The 18071-nt window shown below is 34.4% G+C and overlaps 1 protein-coding gene and 1 long non-coding RNA gene across 8 annotated transcripts in view; one reads left to right on the forward strand and one right to left on the reverse strand.

Moving 5' to 3' along the window:
• The window catches only part of LOC129888936 (transcriptional corepressor LEUNIG-like), a 31708-nt gene extending 23094 nt beyond the window's left edge, over window positions 1–8614 (forward strand). For 6 of the 7 annotated variants that reach the window (XM_055964006.1, XM_055964009.1, XM_055964010.1 and 3 more), the window contains 10 exons: window positions 3042–3091; window positions 4335–4484; window positions 4629–4670; window positions 5281–5416; window positions 5641–5750; window positions 5851–5997; window positions 6555–6710; window positions 7145–7267; window positions 7356–7553; window positions 8138–8614. In XM_055964006.1, the coding sequence (XP_055819981.1) occupies window positions 3042–3091; window positions 4335–4484; window positions 4629–4670; window positions 5281–5416; window positions 5641–5750; window positions 5851–5997; window positions 6555–6710; window positions 7145–7267; window positions 7356–7553; window positions 8138–8287 (1262 nt within the window). In that variant the 3' untranslated portion in view covers window positions 8288–8614. The remainder of the gene's footprint in view (window positions 1–3041; window positions 3092–4334; window positions 4485–4628; window positions 4671–5280; window positions 5417–5640; window positions 5751–5850; window positions 5998–6554; window positions 6711–7144; window positions 7268–7355; window positions 7554–8137) is intronic. The other variant, XM_055964012.1, reaches the window with a different exon arrangement.
• A 3570-nt stretch (window positions 8615–12184) lies between these two features.
• LOC129890387 (uncharacterized) lies at window positions 12185–15017 on the reverse strand. Its single transcript, XR_008767018.1, has 2 exons — window positions 14794–15017; window positions 12185–12925 (listed from the first exon to the last, which is right to left on the reverse strand). It is a non-coding gene; the product is annotated as an uncharacterized LOC129890387 (long non-coding RNA).
• Window positions 15018–18071: the final 3054 nt, after the last annotated feature.

An 18071-nucleotide genomic window follows, 5' to 3' on the forward strand; every position in this document is an offset into this window, starting at 1 on the left:
CTCCGCAGGTGTCGGTGAGTGGATTCATCAGTGCACCATCGTCCATTTTGTCCATGTTTCTGTTGTATTACATTCTTTCACAGGACTGGTCTGTCCTCAGCATATCTCCACAACCATTTCTTGAGCAGGCTGCTATTTTGTAGCTTCAGGTTTCTAAACGCCATACCTCTATGCTCCTTGCTCTGTTGCACTATGTACCGTTTCACCAGATTGGACCCTTATCCTCCTTGTTGCCATGCCATAGGAAGTCTCTTCTCAATTTGTCTAGATCTTTGAGTACTTTACCAGGCATAGGAAAGAGGGACATCACATAGGCTGGTAATGAATCTAGCACAAAGTTGACTTGAATTAGCTTGCCTCCTAAAGAGTACTCTAGTCACTTTTGAACTGAACTACCTAGTTGCATCAGCTTTGTTGAGAATATAATCAAGTAAACAAAAGTGTGTTCGCTCTAACAACTTCAGCTTTTAGATGAGATAGTTACATACTTGAACATAGTATTGGAGCACACAGACGTCCTGAGATCGAGTTTCGCTGCAATCCATTATAAAAAAGAATTTTCACATGCTTGGCTCATGAAAAAGAACCAGGTCCATAGGTGAGAGGTCGTGCAGAGACTATAATTAAGTATATAAAAGTGTGCTCTCGTTAATAGTTTAAACTTTTAGATGAGATGGTCACACTTCAACAAACTTGAATCTGCCTAAATAGCTTTCTCCTTCTCCAAGGAATCCTAATTTGGAATGCAAGCTCAAGGAAACGATAAATGTTATGAGGGCTTGGAGATCAAGGTTTTTGGAGGAGAGCAAGTTTGTAGGTTTGAATTTTTTGAGAACATGTAGTGATCTTAAAATATAGAATAGAAGGTCTTCACTCTTCACACTTACATCTTTGGTTAATTCTCCTTCCCACAATATTCATACGTATTCTAGAACTAAAACTTTCAATACATAAGGCTAAGCGATGAACTTTAAAGTTACTATACTATTATAAGATGAAGTATATTAAATAGCCAACTTTAGGTTGATTCAATCAATGTGTTGTGGTGTATCTATTATTGTATACAAGTTTATGGAACATGGTGTTACTTTGTTTTTTGAGAAAGTAAGGAGCATGGTGTTACTCAGAATGATAAATTGGTAAGGTGTCGCTTTGAGTGATATATTGATGAGACATGGGCTACCTTGATAAGAGTATTACCTGGACTAGATGTGGTAATAGCTTAATTGTTTTCCATATATTTTCTAACCAACCTAAGTTTTCAAATTGAATTTCTTAACCTTGATCACACAATTGGGCTTATAGCACACTAGCCTAATACAGAATCACTAGTATTATGTTCATTGTTGTTCTTTAAACAGGTGCTTTTATAGCACATGTGTGCCACCTGCTTGCCCCATACGAGACATGTAAGGATGTTCAATCTCCTCAAAAAAAAGTGATGACCTTGGTACATCTTTGATTAAACCATTGCTCAAGTTCACATCAAAGGAAAGGAATGAGGATGACGCATTGTTGACTGCCGTTTTAGCCTTTGAAAGGGTCTCATGTAGAGCTATGTGATTGGCTACATACAAGTATCGCCAATTCAAGATGGCTTAAGGGAGACTACCATATGAAAGCTTGCCCAACTAGCTAACATAGAAAAAGATTCTCGAATTGCAGTTGTTTCTTTGTGATTCTCTTCCTAACCTAGCCAAGCCACACGAGCACCATTTTGGATGGAATGGACATGTGGTATAGATGTACAAATGTGGCTTGCATGGGTCTAAGGTTACTCTTGTTACTTAGTTATTAGATAATACTTAGTTATTCAACTAATTAGAGATATTAAGCGAGCCACATTTGTTTGAACATACAACTCAACTAACTGAATATGTGTAACCTTAAGGCCAACTCATGTTGTTGAAAAAAATTATTTTGAGATAAGTATAAAGTGTACTAAGAGTTTTATTTAGTAATACACTTATAGAAAACAAAAACAATATATATTTATTAATATAAAAATTAGTTTCCTCCGGAAACAACCTTTCTACCTCCACGAAGTAGTGGTAAGGTTTGTGTACACTCTACCCTTTTCAGAACTCACCTGTGGGATTTCACTGGGTATGTTGTTGTTGTTTGTAATATAAAAATAATTTTCGATTTGATTCTAAGATACAAATTTATTATACTATATGTGTGTTATACTCGATTTCAAGGTTGTTAATACGCTTGTTACTATATTGATTTGTGCTTGATCTTGTGTACATATCTTCGAATTGAACTCTACTCCAATTTGAAGCTAGTTTGATATTTGAGCGCAACTTGATGAAACTACACCTGTGATATCTATCATTGACTCCCATTCTCTTGGTGATTATGCCAATGGCTAGTGAGATTGTATAGGACACACTTCCCCATTTGGGTAAAGATGCATGTTGTAGGTTGAAGAAAAAAAAATATGACAACTTAGGAATAAGATCCACCAAAGAAAGTATGCGGTGGAGGCTTTTCTAAAATAGAACTTTGATACAATGCCTTTCCCTTCGCATCTTCTTATCTGTAAGTTTTTGAAGATGATACTCTGTATGTGCAATTAATTTCCATTGAATTGATGACCAAGATTTAATCACTGTAATTTCTTAGTTCTAGTTCCAGTTTCATTTTAAGTTCGATTCATTAGCAATTGACAATTTTCACTGTAAAATACACTAAGGAAAACTAACATGGAAGGAAGTATGAAATAAATAGACAATCTTTAAGACTTAGATTCAGCAAAATAATCAGTTTGATGAGTGCTCTTCATTACATGTTCTCTTTAGAAAAAGCACCATGAGAAGTTCGTGTTGTGATCATATAGATGAATTTCAAATCCTTTTTTGACATTAAATTTTACAATGGGTGCCCAAGTAGCTCGGAATTGAGGCCTAGCTGTTTTTATATATTGTACAATGTTCCATCAGGTTCAGTTGGCATTTTTATGCACTTTTGATCTCCTTATCTTTCATTTTAAAATTTGAAATTTCCTTTTGATCATCTTTGCATTGTTGTACCTGCAGGGAACAACAGATCTCTTCAACAAGCATCTCATCAAGGATGGTCATCTGTTGTGAGTACCTTGAACTTTTGCGTTAATAGAAATGTAAAGCCCATTATGGTGTTTAGGTTCAGGTCAGCTTTTAGTTAGTTCATTCCTTTCATATTCAACCCTGGTCAGTGTTCATCGCGAAGCGATGTGAGCCAGTCACGCTTCGCAGACTAGAAGCGATGGAGGTGAAGAGAAGCGGTCACTTTGAAGGCTGAAGCGTGACAATGCCGAAGCAAAGAAAGTGATGCTTAATTTTTTTTAAGTCTTAAAAGGTCAATAAAAGGGGAAAAAAAAAGAACCACAACCTTTTATTTCAATAGTCCAAGTTTAGTTTGACTATTGGTCTGCTTCTCTAGGATTTTCACGCATCTAGAGTTTTTAATTTGAAATTTTGTTTATATTTATTGTCTTTATTTAATTTGGTCTTTTTTCTTTTAACTTACGGGTTCAAGCCTTGGAAACAGCCTCTGGCAGAAATGCAAGGTAAGGCTGCATACAATCGACCCTTGTGGTCAGGCCCTTCCCCGGACCCCGCGCATAGCGGGAGCTTTAGTGCACCAGGCTGCCCTTTTTTTCTTTTAACTTACGCTTCACTTCAATGAAGCGAGCTCTTTGCTTGACGCTTCACTTTAAGTGTGAAACGGGGCCTTGTCGCTTTTTCCGCTTCACGCTTCCCTGAACACTGACCCCGGTAGTTTGTTCAATTCCCTGTCAGTAGCCATCAAGTTGTACATCCCAATGTAATAGTGCCAACTGAGAAGGAACTGTTTTTGAGAACTACTTCCTTTCCACAATAGGATGTTTTACCAAATGTAGTAGTACATAGTACATACATTGGATATGCTCAAACATCCTGCCCATGCAACTACTGTTGATTTCTTTCGTATGTTCATTCAAGCTGTCTCAAGTGGAAAAGATGCAGGAGTAAGTTGAATACTCAAGTAACCATTTCACTCCTAAGGATTGTAGCATACAGCAATTGTTTTAGCCATGCAGACCATGAGTTGGTTTTTAGAATGTTCTGGTTGTTGAAATCTCTTTTTAAAACCTTGTACAAGAGGTTATTAATAGTAAAATAAGAACCGTAACTTAAAACTCAACTTTAAAAGGGGAAACCTATGTAGAAGAAAGAAAAAAGAGAAATTTCAAAGTATTTGCATAGTCCAGTAATCAACAAATTGAGGTACAAACTATAGGTTACCCTACTATACTGATGTGATTTAGATCTTTTTCCTGCCTTACTTTTTCTTCTGGCATTGAACAGATGCTAGGTGATACAGATCAAAGAACCCCAGAATTTTTACCAACTGACCAACAAAAAATAGCTCCCGTAGGAGGACTTATGAGAAGATCTGGAAAGCAACCTGCAGTGCAGGAGAAAATAAACCAGCTGGGACTGCAGTTTTCAAAAAAGGTACGTCTTAGATCACAAAGGCAGTCGCAAGTAACTGATTTTATAAGAACGTTGTCAAATTTCAGCAATATTTTAGCAGTACCAGAATTGAGGAAACATGTGCCCCTGTTTGGCTTCTAATTTCTTACCTGTGTTTTGTATCAGAGTGGCATAAAGAGGAAAACACGATCGAGTTCTTTGGCATCCGTAAGATCATTTTTCTGCATCTAATTCTTAAGCCATTCATGTCCTGGTGATTCTGTTTCACTGTCATTGATAGACATCATCAGTTTTTGGGATTGGACTTCCCTTTTGTTACAAGAAGGGGAAGAAGGATTAGAAAACAGAAAGTTGAAGCATTGAATAAAATGTAGCTGTAAATTGCTACAAAACTGCAGGGAAGAAGAAGAGAAAGCTGGAATAATTTAAGTATTCTTCTTATTTCTAGATTGTTAACTACATAGGCTACACACACATATATATAGTGTGTGTATGAGGACTACAAACCACAAAACAAGCATAAAAAAAAACTCACACAATACATATGTGGCTAACTAACCACCACTCTTTGTGGCCAACTAACCAACACTTATTGTGGCCAACTAACCACCACTTAGTTTTAAATAAAAGACTTGGTTACTACATAAAAATATCTACTAAGTAGGAGTTTCTTAGATGAATCTTAATTTCCTAACACTTTTCCTAGTTTGTTCTTGTCTCTGTCACCTTAATAGTCACTTGGACGAATGCGTATGGAATGTCAATATAGTCTTCATCTACTTCATTCTTGCTCATTTAATATTTTCCTGAGTTGTAGGCTTGCAAAAAAGCTTCTGTCACTGGTGTTGCAAAGGATAATACTGTAAGCTGCTACTCCCAAGGAGATGTTGATCTGGTTAGTGCAAGTAGTTCAATCTATGCATGGACTGAAAAATTTGCTACGCCCCGGAAAGGTATGCGACAACAAGTTTAATGGTTCCTAAGAAAATTAATATTAAAAATGTTGTAATTTAGATAATTGACAGTTGACAGAAATAGTTAATCTTCTATAAGGACTGTACATAACTGGTGTCACCTGTTGTTAGGCTCTATATTCACCTTGTTAGGTTGTGCATCTAATGTCATAGTGAGAACACAATCGGCCACAAAGGATAATTGATTTCATATTGCTTTGCAGACAACTCTTTAAAAGGAATTAGTAGCCTTGACACAAAAATGAGCAAGTTCATATGTTGCCACTTTAATTCAAGCGGAGAGTTGTTGGCTACCGGTGGAGACAATGGGAAGGTTTGTCTTAATAATCTTCAATAGGATTCTAGTTGGTCAGATAGAAGAACGCTTGTCTCAACTTCTCCCGTTAACGAGCTTGTACTGTGATCTATGTTAGGTTTTGATTTGGGAGTTGGGAAATAACAAAGCTTATAGTGTACAAGGTCATACTGATCACGTTGCAGATGTCCGTTTTAGACCAAACTCAACAGTGTTTGCAACATCTTCATTTGACAGAACTGTGAAGATATGGGATGCAACCAAGGTACTACCTCTAGTTTCCATTGTAGATCGTTGCTCGAATGAGTCTTTCAGTTACTTTTCTTTTAAGTTGTAACGGCTCACAAGTAGCAGTCAGCACAGATTCAAATCACCAGGATATATATATTCATTAGTTCTATGATTTTCTTGTTCTTGGTACACATTATTTCTTCTGATTTCTGTGCTAATATGATCTTGATTCTTTTGCTTGTACTTAAATGAGAACATGTATATATATTTTTAGCTGTTCAGACAATTGTCCATGTGACATTTATTGTCACATTCTTTATTTCAGTAGTGAGAATAGTCAAAACATTTATCTCAATTATATCAAATATCAACATCATATTATGTTGTCTATCATACATTTCATTTGAGTCCATATTTGAGGAACTTGCATGTTACCAAAACATCTTTAGATCTTTAGAATCTTTTTTATTTTCTACTGATTATCGGGATTTCTCATGAGGATTACTGTATAATCACTTGAATTGCTTACTTTGATCTGTGTCTATTATAACCATGATACGATACACGTTTCACCATTTTGTCTTAATACAGCGAAGCTATTCTTTCCAAGACCTTGTCGGCCATAGTGGGGATGTGATGTCAATAGATTTTCATCCAACAAAGGTGGGTCTCCTCAGTTCTTGTGATAGCGATGGTGAGATTAGACTGTGGGATGTCAATACGGGTGATTGCAAACTCAATTTTAAGGTTGGTGTCTCTATTTTCTTCTTTTTCTTTAGATGTTGATAAAGAGGCATCTCTATTTAACATGCGAAGGCTCCATACTTTGATGGTTAACTGTTTTTTCTGTTTCCATTTCTATTTGGAGATTACTTAATTATCCAATTTAAAATCATTGTTGAGTGTGTTTTTTCTTGAAATCTTGCATTTGATTGTAGGAATTGTTTTTTTCTTCGTAATTCCAAAAAATTTCAAGGTTTTCAAAATATCAGTAGTGGGTCATCATTTGACCACACATACAAAATGATATATTAGGAAATAAAAGGGTTTAGTAATGTTATTTAAACAAACATCTGTATCACATTCAACAACACATTGTACGGTGTTCTATATAGAGTGGTTTATTGAGTATCAAGTATAATTCATTCACGAAAAAATGTATTGATTAGCTCTTGGTACAGATGCAGAGAGGTATTAGTCAAGTCAGATTTCAACCTCAACTTGGGTACTTTTTGGCAAGTTCTACTGGAAATGTTATTACCATTTTTGATGTCGAGACTAACAACATCCAAAAAGAGTTACAAGTAAGATGCTTATTCTTGATCAATGATCAAACTTTTGTTTTATATTGCCTAACTATATCAATGTGGATTCATTTTCTTTGATTTTTAGGGACACGTCAAAGACATCCGTTCAATCTGCTGGGAGATGAGTGGGAACTACCTGGCATCCGTGAGTGAAGACAGTGCACGGATATGGTCTGTTAGTGATGGAAAGTGTGTATATGAACTGTACTCCAGTGGAAATAAGTTCCAGTCATGCACTTTCCACCCCGGGCACGCTCTAATGTTGGTGATTGGTTCCGATAAGGTATGCTTACCATAATTTGGACATTTTCTGCTAAAGCTTTGAGTTCATAGATAAGTTCTTTGTAGACTTGACTCGATTAATGGCTCTATATATTTGCAAAAACAACAATTATAACTTAGGATGCTAAGATATTGAACCATTCTGAAAAACTAAGAAAAGAAATACAAAACTTTTCTCTTGGTGAGCCAAAGCTAAGAAATGAAAAAGGAATAATAGGAGGGTAAGAATATGCAACGTCTGCAAGTTTGGGTTATGGTGTCGTACTAATGTCTTGGAATGCACATTTTGATTTAGGGTTTGTTTCCGAGAGTATTATTATTCTTGCTATTTTTTTATTTCAATAAAGAAAATGTTGATTGTATATTGATTTCATTTAACATTTTTTTTCCCTACTCATGTTTGATCTTTTGTGGTGCTTAATGACTTCTCTGTTGAGGGAAATTCAGGACTATTAGAACTCCAAACCGAGTAGTTGTTGTGTCAGATGAAATTGTTCATGTTTGAAGTTTATTCACATGTATAGTTCTTGATTTTTTTCCCCTCCTTTTACCTCTTCATCTGATACCTGTCGAATGTTGTTGCAGTTGTTGGAGCTGTGGAATCCATTCTACCAGAGCACCATAACTAGTCCATATTGTGCACATTCTGGTATAATTTCTTCATTAGCAGATTCACCTACGAAAAGAATCGTAGCTTCAGTTAGTCATGACCAGTGGATCAAGATATGGAGATGACACTTCTTTGTTGATCAAGATACAACAATCATTCTTTCTTCTTTCTTTATCCAAATTACATCAAATATTTGAATGAAATTACAACTGCATACACCCTTCCGCTAATAACTTAGGGCGGATGCATTTTGGATCAAGGAAGGTGATAGTATTCTTGGCACATCACCAGTGGAATGAGTTATTCGAAAGGTTGTGTAAGTCACAAACATTTACCATTGTTTCAAACTCCTCTGATCTATTTTATCTTTTGGAAGTTGATATTTACAATGTTAATCAGTCTTGTGTATTAAATGATATACATGAATAATTAAATGAATTTAATTTCTTAAATTGGGAAGTTTGTAAAAACAATAATTTTGGTTAAATGATGTTTTGTATATGTATCTATGTCTATGTAAAGCTAGGCATAGAAACAGTAACTTGGCACATTTCATAAACCTATAGTTTGTTCTACTTTCTTAGAGATTTACCTTTTACCCACTCTTCTAAATATTCCGAAATAAATTTAAATTCCAAAAGTCATGTAATATATATCCTCTAGGATTAGAACATATTATTTCTTTGTTACTAACTTTGGTCAATATAAAGTCGTGTAATTTATATCCTCTAGGATTAGAACATATTGTTTCTTTGTATGCAAGAAGGCAACTAACTAAATTAACAATTGTATTATACCACTTAATTATATTTATTTCCTTGTTACTAACTTTGGTAAATATATTGTATGAGTTGTCTTCACATCTCACACATATGGAGGAACTTATAGAATAGGGATAAGTAGGAACATGATTCCCTAGAAATTTAACTTCCTAAAATTGGGAAAACCAAAAAAGAACTCTCCTTTGAAACGATAATCCCCTTAAGCAATATTTTCCGGTGAGACCCTTTTTTTTAAAAAGAATAAAATACGAAAATAATGACCCTTTTCCTTATTTATTCCTTCTGTTGAAGGAGTTGCACATATACTAATCAATAACAACGACAGTAAATTCCCACAAAGTAGGGTTTGGGAGTAGAGTGTACGCAGACTTTATCACTATCTCGTGGAAGTAGAGAGGTTGTTTTCGAAAAACCCTCGGCTCAAGTGCATCAATTCCAAATAAAAGAAGAGAAAAACAGTGGAGAAAACATAATGGCTATTAAGAAAATCAGTATAAAGTCTACATGAGTGAAATAATAATCACAACAAAGTAGTGTGATAATCCAAACACAATAAACAACATAAGGCAAGAATTGTAAAGGGCACGACTAGTCCTACACCAGGCACTAAACCTCGCAAGGCAAGACAACACTCTACCCTTACTACCCTTTTATCTTAATACACGACCTCCACTCATTCCAATCTAAAGTCATGTCTTCGGTAATATGAAGTTGTGTCATATCCCGTCTAATCACCTCTCCCCAATACATTTTAGGCTTACCCCTACCTCTCCGCGTATCCCCTACAACCAGCCTCTCACACATCCTCACTGGGGCATCGATGCTCCTCTCTGCACAGGTCCAAACCATCTTAATCTTGATTCCCACATCTTGTCCGCCATAGAGGTCACTCCCACCTTCTCCCGAATAACCTCATTTTTACTCTTGTCACTACTAGTATGTCCACACATCCATCTCAACATCCTCATTTCCGTAATATGCATATTCTGAACATGAGATTTCTTGATTGGTCAACACTCTGCCCAATGTAACAAGGACAGTCGCACCACTTCTTTGTAGAACTTACCTTTAAATTTAAGTATACCTTCTTATCATAAAGAATTCTAGAGGCAAGCCTATATTTCATTTATGATGCCCCAATGCAATGTGTGACATCATCGTCGATATCCTCACTACCATGGATGACAGACCCAATATATTTAAAACTTTCTCTCTTAGGAATGTCTGTGTGGAAAGCCTCATTTCCACATCCGCTTCATCCATTGCAACACTGAATTTACACTTCAAATATTCTATCTTGGTCCTACTTAACCTGAACCCTTTGGATTCTAGAGTTTGTCTCCAAACCTCCAACCTATCATTAATTATGTCATGTGTTTCATCAATCAGTACTATGTCGTCCACAAATAACATACACCATGGAATCTCCTCTTGAATAGACCGCGCCAGCTCATCCATCACCAAGGCAAATCAAAAAAGGCTAAGCACATATCCCTAATGAAGCCCCATCTCAACTGGAAAATGATCAGAGTCTCCTCTCACCATTCTAATCCGCGTTTTGGTTCCATCATACATGTCCTTTATCACTCTAATATAAACCATCGGATCACCTTTTGCCTCCAAACACCTTCAGAGGACATCCTCAAAACTTTGTCTTAGACCTTTTCAAGATTAATAAACACCATATGTAAGTTCCTCTTCATTTTTTTATATTTCTCCACCAGTCTCCGCACAACATGAATTGCTTCGGTAGTCGATCGCCCCGGCATGAATCCAAATTATTTCTCGAAAATGGACACCCCTCTCCGTACCTTAATCATATAGAATTAATTGGTCATTTACATTGAATGACCGTGGATTTTTAGGAAAACAATGCAATAGTGAAGCTCTAGTTGTAAACCATCACTCTCCCAAGGTAGGGTTATGATCTACGTATATTTTATCTTTCACTTGTAAAATTATGATGAATATGTTGTTATTATTGCATATCAGGATAATCAAACAGTTTTAAAAGAGTCAAAATGATACAACTCAGTCCCAACAAAATAAGCAAAGTCTTGTAAAAAAAAAAAAGCAAGCAAAGTCCATGTTGAGTTTGAGTCCTATTTTTGGACGGAGCAGATAAATGAACCCTCCAAACTCGACGTAAGTATGAAAGTTGTACGAGTACTTTCACATTGATAGTATTCTCCCAGTACCTTCATCCTTATTTTTAATAATATTTGTTTAGATTATATATAAATGCTTTTAACATAATATTTTTTATTTATACACCGAATATAAAAAAATAAATAAGAAACGAGTTATTTTTCAATGAATATATTTTCCTAGAAAACATCTTCCTTCGTACCGAACACATCCCTAGTTTTGTCAATCTAACCTCACGAAGATCATTTTTAGCTCAATTTCTGGTTGTAGAATAGATGTAAGTGTCACGCCCCAAACTCAAAGGACGCAACTGGCACCTAATTCCAAAACTCAGGCCTGAGCCGATCATGTTGAATCATTTTCTACTAGCTCATAACAGTCACACGCAATCAAGAAAACAAACAAGTATATCTCGGCTTAAAAATAAGCCCCAAATTTATCACGCCCCAAACTCAAAGGGCGCAACCGTAAGTATCTAACCTCGTGAAAACCATTTTTAGCTCATTGAAGGTATAATTTCATAAGATGCTTTTTCCAGCTTGATAAATGCCAAAAAAGATGGATAAATAAATAGCTTCAATTGGAACATGGATGTATATCTCAATGGAAATGCTGAAATATTCTCTCATGGTAGAAACAAATTTAAAACTGAAGTGTTCCTATAACACAGGATAATGTATTTAATCTGAACACGTTATCATGTATTAAGGTTGTCAATTAGAAATGATCCTAGATTTAATTGGTTGTTGACCAACAGAAAGTATGGGATCAAAAAAGGAAGAATTTCTTTTCTCAAAACAATCTGTCAGGACTTGGAGTGAAATCAGTTCTATTTTCAGGTCGTCCTCAAGAGGACTCAAATTACAACAACTATTTAACTAATCAAAATTACCTCCCCCTCTGCGAAGGTATTAGGTTAAAAAAATGAATGAAATTGCAAAAAATACTCTGACAAATTTAAGAAGTTATTTTGATGTATTCAGCCATGTGAAAATTATAGAAATATGTATATCTATAGAAAGTTGAGCATTTATACATATCATAAATTCACAGATTTGTATGTCCATAGAAATTGTAGAGAACCTCTGGTAATAAAATCCAAACATTCCAATAAGTGAACAATGATCACAAATCTTTTCTTGGAAACACAACACTACATAGTCATTACATAAAAGAACATGTTGCGAGGAGATCTTTAACAAAAATATTGAAACAAGAGGATGGGAAATGCATAAAACAAAATATTATCGCTGCGAACACCTGAAGGAACTGTTCATAAACCAATGACCCAAAAGGTCCGCAGCTTCAGTAATCATCGGACGTGCTATCAAACAAATCATCAACCCGAAAAGCCACAAATGAAAATTCAAGATCCGCCAAAGAGTCATGAGGGTGCTTCACATCTTTAATCTTCCTGGAAATTCTACTATTCAAGACTTTGTTGAGGCTAACATATTTGCACAGACGCTAGTCAAGAGATACAAGATGAGGACAACCATCAAGAATAGCTTGGAGGCCTTTATTTGTCATACTGTTCCCAATGAGATGGAGGTGGTGCAAGGTAGGCAGGTGTTTAGCAATAGCTAGAGCCTCTTCATTTCTTTCATCTTCGTTATCAGAGTCATCACCTGATCCCATATACAATGACTTATTAAATTCAAATGACTTCAACCGTGGGCAAGAGCATCCAAGAGCTTCAATTCCTTCTATCGTGATGGCAGTGTGTGTCAGACTCAATTCCTCCAACAATGGGAGCTTTTGAGCTGCTTCAACCAAGCTTTCACATACCTTAAATAGCAACATGCAATACTAAGCCTCTTCAGTTTTCCTGATCTGGTGAACAAACATAGAAATGAATCAATGAAACAATATCACCACCTAACACAATCAGGCCTAGTACAGAAGACTAGCACAAGGTATATAATACTCCCTCGGTCCCAATTTAAGTGTCTTACGTTCCTCTTTAGTCTGTCCGAAAAAGAGTGTCTCTTACTATATTAATTAAGTTTTCCAATTCCAACATCCTACATGGCAAGCTGATGACTACAGAATTTAAAGGATTACACACATATTTAACCACAAGATTTAAAAGTCTTCCTTTATTTCTTAAAATCCATGGTTATTCAAACTAAGACACTTCATTTGGGACGGAGGGAGTAGTAGGATAATACAATTTGCAACTTGAGAAAAAGAAAACAACCAAAAAAAACCCAGCTAAAACATAGCATGCTCTCTCCACAGACAAATTTAGTGAAAGAAGAGTTTTTGTTGGGGAAGTAAGAGAAGGAATGGTGTTTTAGAGGCAACACAAACAAAAAGAGTAATGAAGTACTACAACAACAAATTCATAAAAAGAGCATAAACACCCAATATACAGATTCCTCTCTTCTTATTGCAATATGGAAGATAGGAACTTTATGAAAATAATTCTTTGTTCTTTGAGATGAGTTAGAGGCTGTATCCTATCACATACTATCTTCTTTCCAATTTTTTCTCAAGTACTTCCCATGAGTTCCGCTCTTGTGCCAATACTTGGACTCTTGCATTAAGAAACTTAGGAATTCAAAGTACTTTTTACTACTAAAGACTTTTGTATGACGAACATTATTCTCAAAAGACCTGTTTAAGAGATGTACAAGACCATGGATGGCAGGAAATACACTTCACATATTCAAGGATATGGTAGAAGGAAGATAAGACAAAACAACTTGACACAAAAAGCTACAATAAATGCATAATCCATGTTCAGTTAAGCTTAGTTGTGGCGAACATCATACATTTAGAAGTTCATGGGACATACATTGGATTATGTCAACTATATATGTATCAGGAGGTGAATGGTCCTAAAATGTGGATATGAGTTCAGTTAAACTTCTCTGTAAATAAGATCAACATTCGAGAATTTATGATGAACCCTTTCTCTTGTATTCAATAAAAAAATAACCCTCTAATCTCAACATGGTTATGAAAAGTGAATCATGACTAGGTCTTTTAAATGGTACCAACGCACAAAAGTGAAAAGCGCAAAAAAACTCTAAGGTTCATTGGGGCTTTAAGCGCAAAGCACAAATAAAGTGTGGGTTTTAAGGAAAAAAAAAGTGTGTGTGTTCAATCCAAGACTAGTAATAATAAGCATGAATAACAAATATATAGACAACGAAATTGTAAAAAAAAAATTATGATAAAGTGAAATATCAATTGTTTATGATTTAGAGCCTTGATGAAGACATCAAAATGTGTGAGGTGAAATTTTATATTTGATACATCAAATGAAATTGATATTGGATATTATCAAATTGATACCGTTCAAAATTGATATTGGATACAAATAGACTAGTAATTGTAAAATTGATACTGGATATACAAATACATTAAATTGTGAAACACAAATACAGAGAAGGAGAAAGGTGAGTCAGAGATGCAGGATACAATCATATACATTGTATGTGGACCGAAGCTCGAACAACATATGTAATTATTGAAACTATCTTGTGTTGAGTAATTAGCACCTACACTAGCATAGCATGCTTTATGTAAATTTGTTCTAAGTTAAATTCCCCTCAATGTAAATACACCTCCAATCTAAACCAACCAGTGCAACCACGCTAAACATTTCCAAATTCCACAATAAAAGGAAACAAAACAGACCTACAAATAAACCTTCACAGTGGAAGCCTAAAATTTGGGGGGCAATAAATTACCTTGCTGCTATGTAGTGAAGTAACTTATCAGTGGCAAAGTGGTGCAAATTGATATCAACAACTTCACCTCGGCTTCGATCAACGGCACGGCGGCAAATTTTCTCTAAGTGAGAGAGGTTCCTTCATTCCGCATGTTAATGACTCGCCACATTGAAGGTTCCTTGCATATTCACCTCCATTTACTGCACACTTTCCGTGCTGTCTCCAGTATCTCTACAACACCCAGCCTTTGTACAGCCCGTTTGGATTGGCTAACCAACTTAAAGCCCATTTTTAGCTTTTGGACGTGTTTAGCTAACTTTAAGCCATAAAGTTCTTAACAGTCAAAACTGAAAAGTTAGGATTTCTAACTTTTTTTTTTTCCTAGTGCTTAAAGCCATTTTGTTTGACCATGAAAATTATTTTTATATCCCTTATATTTTAACTAAATTCCCAAACTACCTTTTTTATTCTTTTAACCCTAAAATTCAAACACTTATTTTCAACATAAACACTTTTATCCAAACACTCAACTGCTTATTTATAAAAATAACTTTCAGCACTTCAAAAGTTCTAAAAGCACTTCATACCTAAAAGTTACTTTTTTTAAGCTCATCCAAACGGGCTCGTAATATGTTTTCCCATATACCTTCGCGGCTCTTTCACCATCGCCATACTCATTGTTTTCTACGGTTTAAGAGCTTTTAAAGAAAAAGGGCCCCTTTCCCGCTTGGAGGATATTTCGTTTCAATTTGAATAAGGGAAAAAAATACACAACTTATTTTATCATATTTTAATTTTTTTTTATCATTTAAAAAAATTACAAAAATTTTTACTCTCTCTTATTCTCGGATATATCACTCTTACGTAATGTATTGGTCGTATACATCAGTTTATGTGATATATCGAAACATCGAATACATCACTTTACGAGATATATCGAAATGTTGAGCGAAGTATCCGAAACCAAGACGTAATCTATCGAAACATTAAGGGATGTATCCAGCACCGAAACGCGATGTATCCGGACGTTTTTGGAATGTATTTAGATTCCACCAAATTTAAGAGATTTTTGTAATTTGAAAAAGAATAGGGATAGAATGTAATTAACTCTTATCACTATGAGATTTGTGTAATCCTTACGGTTATATCACGCGTTTGATAGTAAGTTAACAGATAAGTTATTTATATATAAAATTAATATGAAGTTTGGTTTGTAATTTAAAATTTTGTATGACTAATATATGAATAGGTTATGAGAGAATTGATATATTATCTTCTGCGGTGTAGAAAATGAAATAACTAATATTTTCATAATTAATATTTTTAGTATTAAATACATGCATAATTCTAACCAATTATCAAACCGCCTCTTACTCTCTTCGTACTATGAAAATCCTACTATGTGAAGTTTAAATACATAGGTTATAGGTTGGTGGAAATTGAAACTAAAATATTACAAGACAAATAAAAAAATAAATTGAGTGACTATAATAAGTATAATGCCCTTCAAAAATAAATAAATTGTTCCTTCATTGAAATATAAAGATTTTGAGGAGTTGCATCAACTCAATAGATACTAGTTAAGTTTGTTTGGCTAATTTAATACAAGACCTACCTTAGCTTATCTATTAAATACAAACAAATTATAACTAATTGTATGTCCAATTATATAGCTTTGTCTAAGTGAGCTTGTAGTTCATATTGTTGATCCTCAGGCCTGAATAAATGAGGAAGGATGTGATAGGCTAACAACCCGCTTAAAGTTTGTCAATTTATGATGAATCTTCGTAAAGACGATTCAACAAGTGTACATAGAAGATAATGAGATCAATGAAAGATGTGGAAAGGCTATTTTGTGTTGGGATATATACTATTAATCATGAGTTTAGATATAGTATTTAGTATAGAACAATTTTATAGAACAATTATTTATTCAATTTTAATAAAAGTTTTAATAGATCATATATTCGTTTATGTGTCCATTTACTTGTATAGTAGATAATTTAGTGCATAGAGTTTTAGCTTATACACAGAGGATTAAATCATCGATTCTTATAAGTATAAAGATTTTTGTTCACAATCTAAGATGGAAATTGGACAAGATATCGGTATAATTGTAGCACAAGATTATATGTAATTTATCTTGATTATGGAAATGGTATAGTTCCAACTTCTTGTGCTAATGCATTTTGTATGTATTGAACGAGACCGAGTAGAGATAGTTATTTTAGACTGACTGACAAAAACATATTCTCTAAACTGTTAAATGTACTTATATTCTCAATCTTAATATAACTATTATGATCTGTATATATTAATTATCGTTTTGATTTATTAAAATGTGAGATATTGAGATGAGTCAATATGCTTGGTAGATTGGATGATAATAATATATATTGGTGAAATAATAAGTTAGTTGATAGAGTACATGTCTCGATATAGAGATTGATGATATGTCTTTTTTAGAAGCTTATAAGTTTTCATTGTGTCAAACTTTGCAAGTGGATTTATGAATCCAACACATGAAATAAGTTAAGCAGTGCTCTAAAAAAAATTAATCTTTAAGTTAAATTCGTCAGTAATTTAATTTATTAATTAGTATCTGTAATCTTAACATGGGGAATTACATAAGTGCTTAATAGGGAATTTCAAAATATAAATGAAGGAGTGCAATTACGAATTTCTAGTGGAATGATTTATAATTTATTATGGTAAGAATAATATAAAATTAATTATTTAAATTATTTCCATAATAGAGAGCCTCAGTTAATTTTGTGGTTCCTACAGTGTCCATATTTAACTAGAATTCATAATCTTATTTTCTTCTCCTTTTTGGACCGGGAAAAGGTCCCTATAAGTAGGGGTTTCTCCTAACCTAGAAAAGGTATAAATTTTCTATACAAAACTTGCTCACCCAAATATTGAGAGAGTTCGGCTCTGAACTTGAGATCACTATAGAAAATCGCAAAACTGCAGTCTAACTCGGAAATTTGCTTGAAGGTATTTGCTCACGCTTCAAGAGGTATTTATCGAATTAAATTTCAGAAACTTTATCTGTTCTAGCATACTTATATGTGTTCTAGCATAAACATATGTGTTATCTATTATTCATGTAAGCAGTATGATTCTGATATGCTTCCACTGTGCATATAGTTTTCCAACAATTTTGATCAATTATTCAACTTGAACTAAGAGATAACATTTTTGCTAAGAAAATTGATGAAAATTTAGATCAAATTGGTGATCTATTTCTTTAGTTTATTAGATTCAATGTTTTGGATTTCCTTTTTTGTTCA

This window comes from Solanum dulcamara, chromosome 5 (genome assembly GCF_947179165.1).
Source record: "Solanum dulcamara chromosome 5, daSolDulc1.2, whole genome shotgun sequence".
Lineage (NCBI taxonomy): Eukaryota > Viridiplantae > Streptophyta > Magnoliopsida > Solanales > Solanaceae > Solanum > Solanum dulcamara.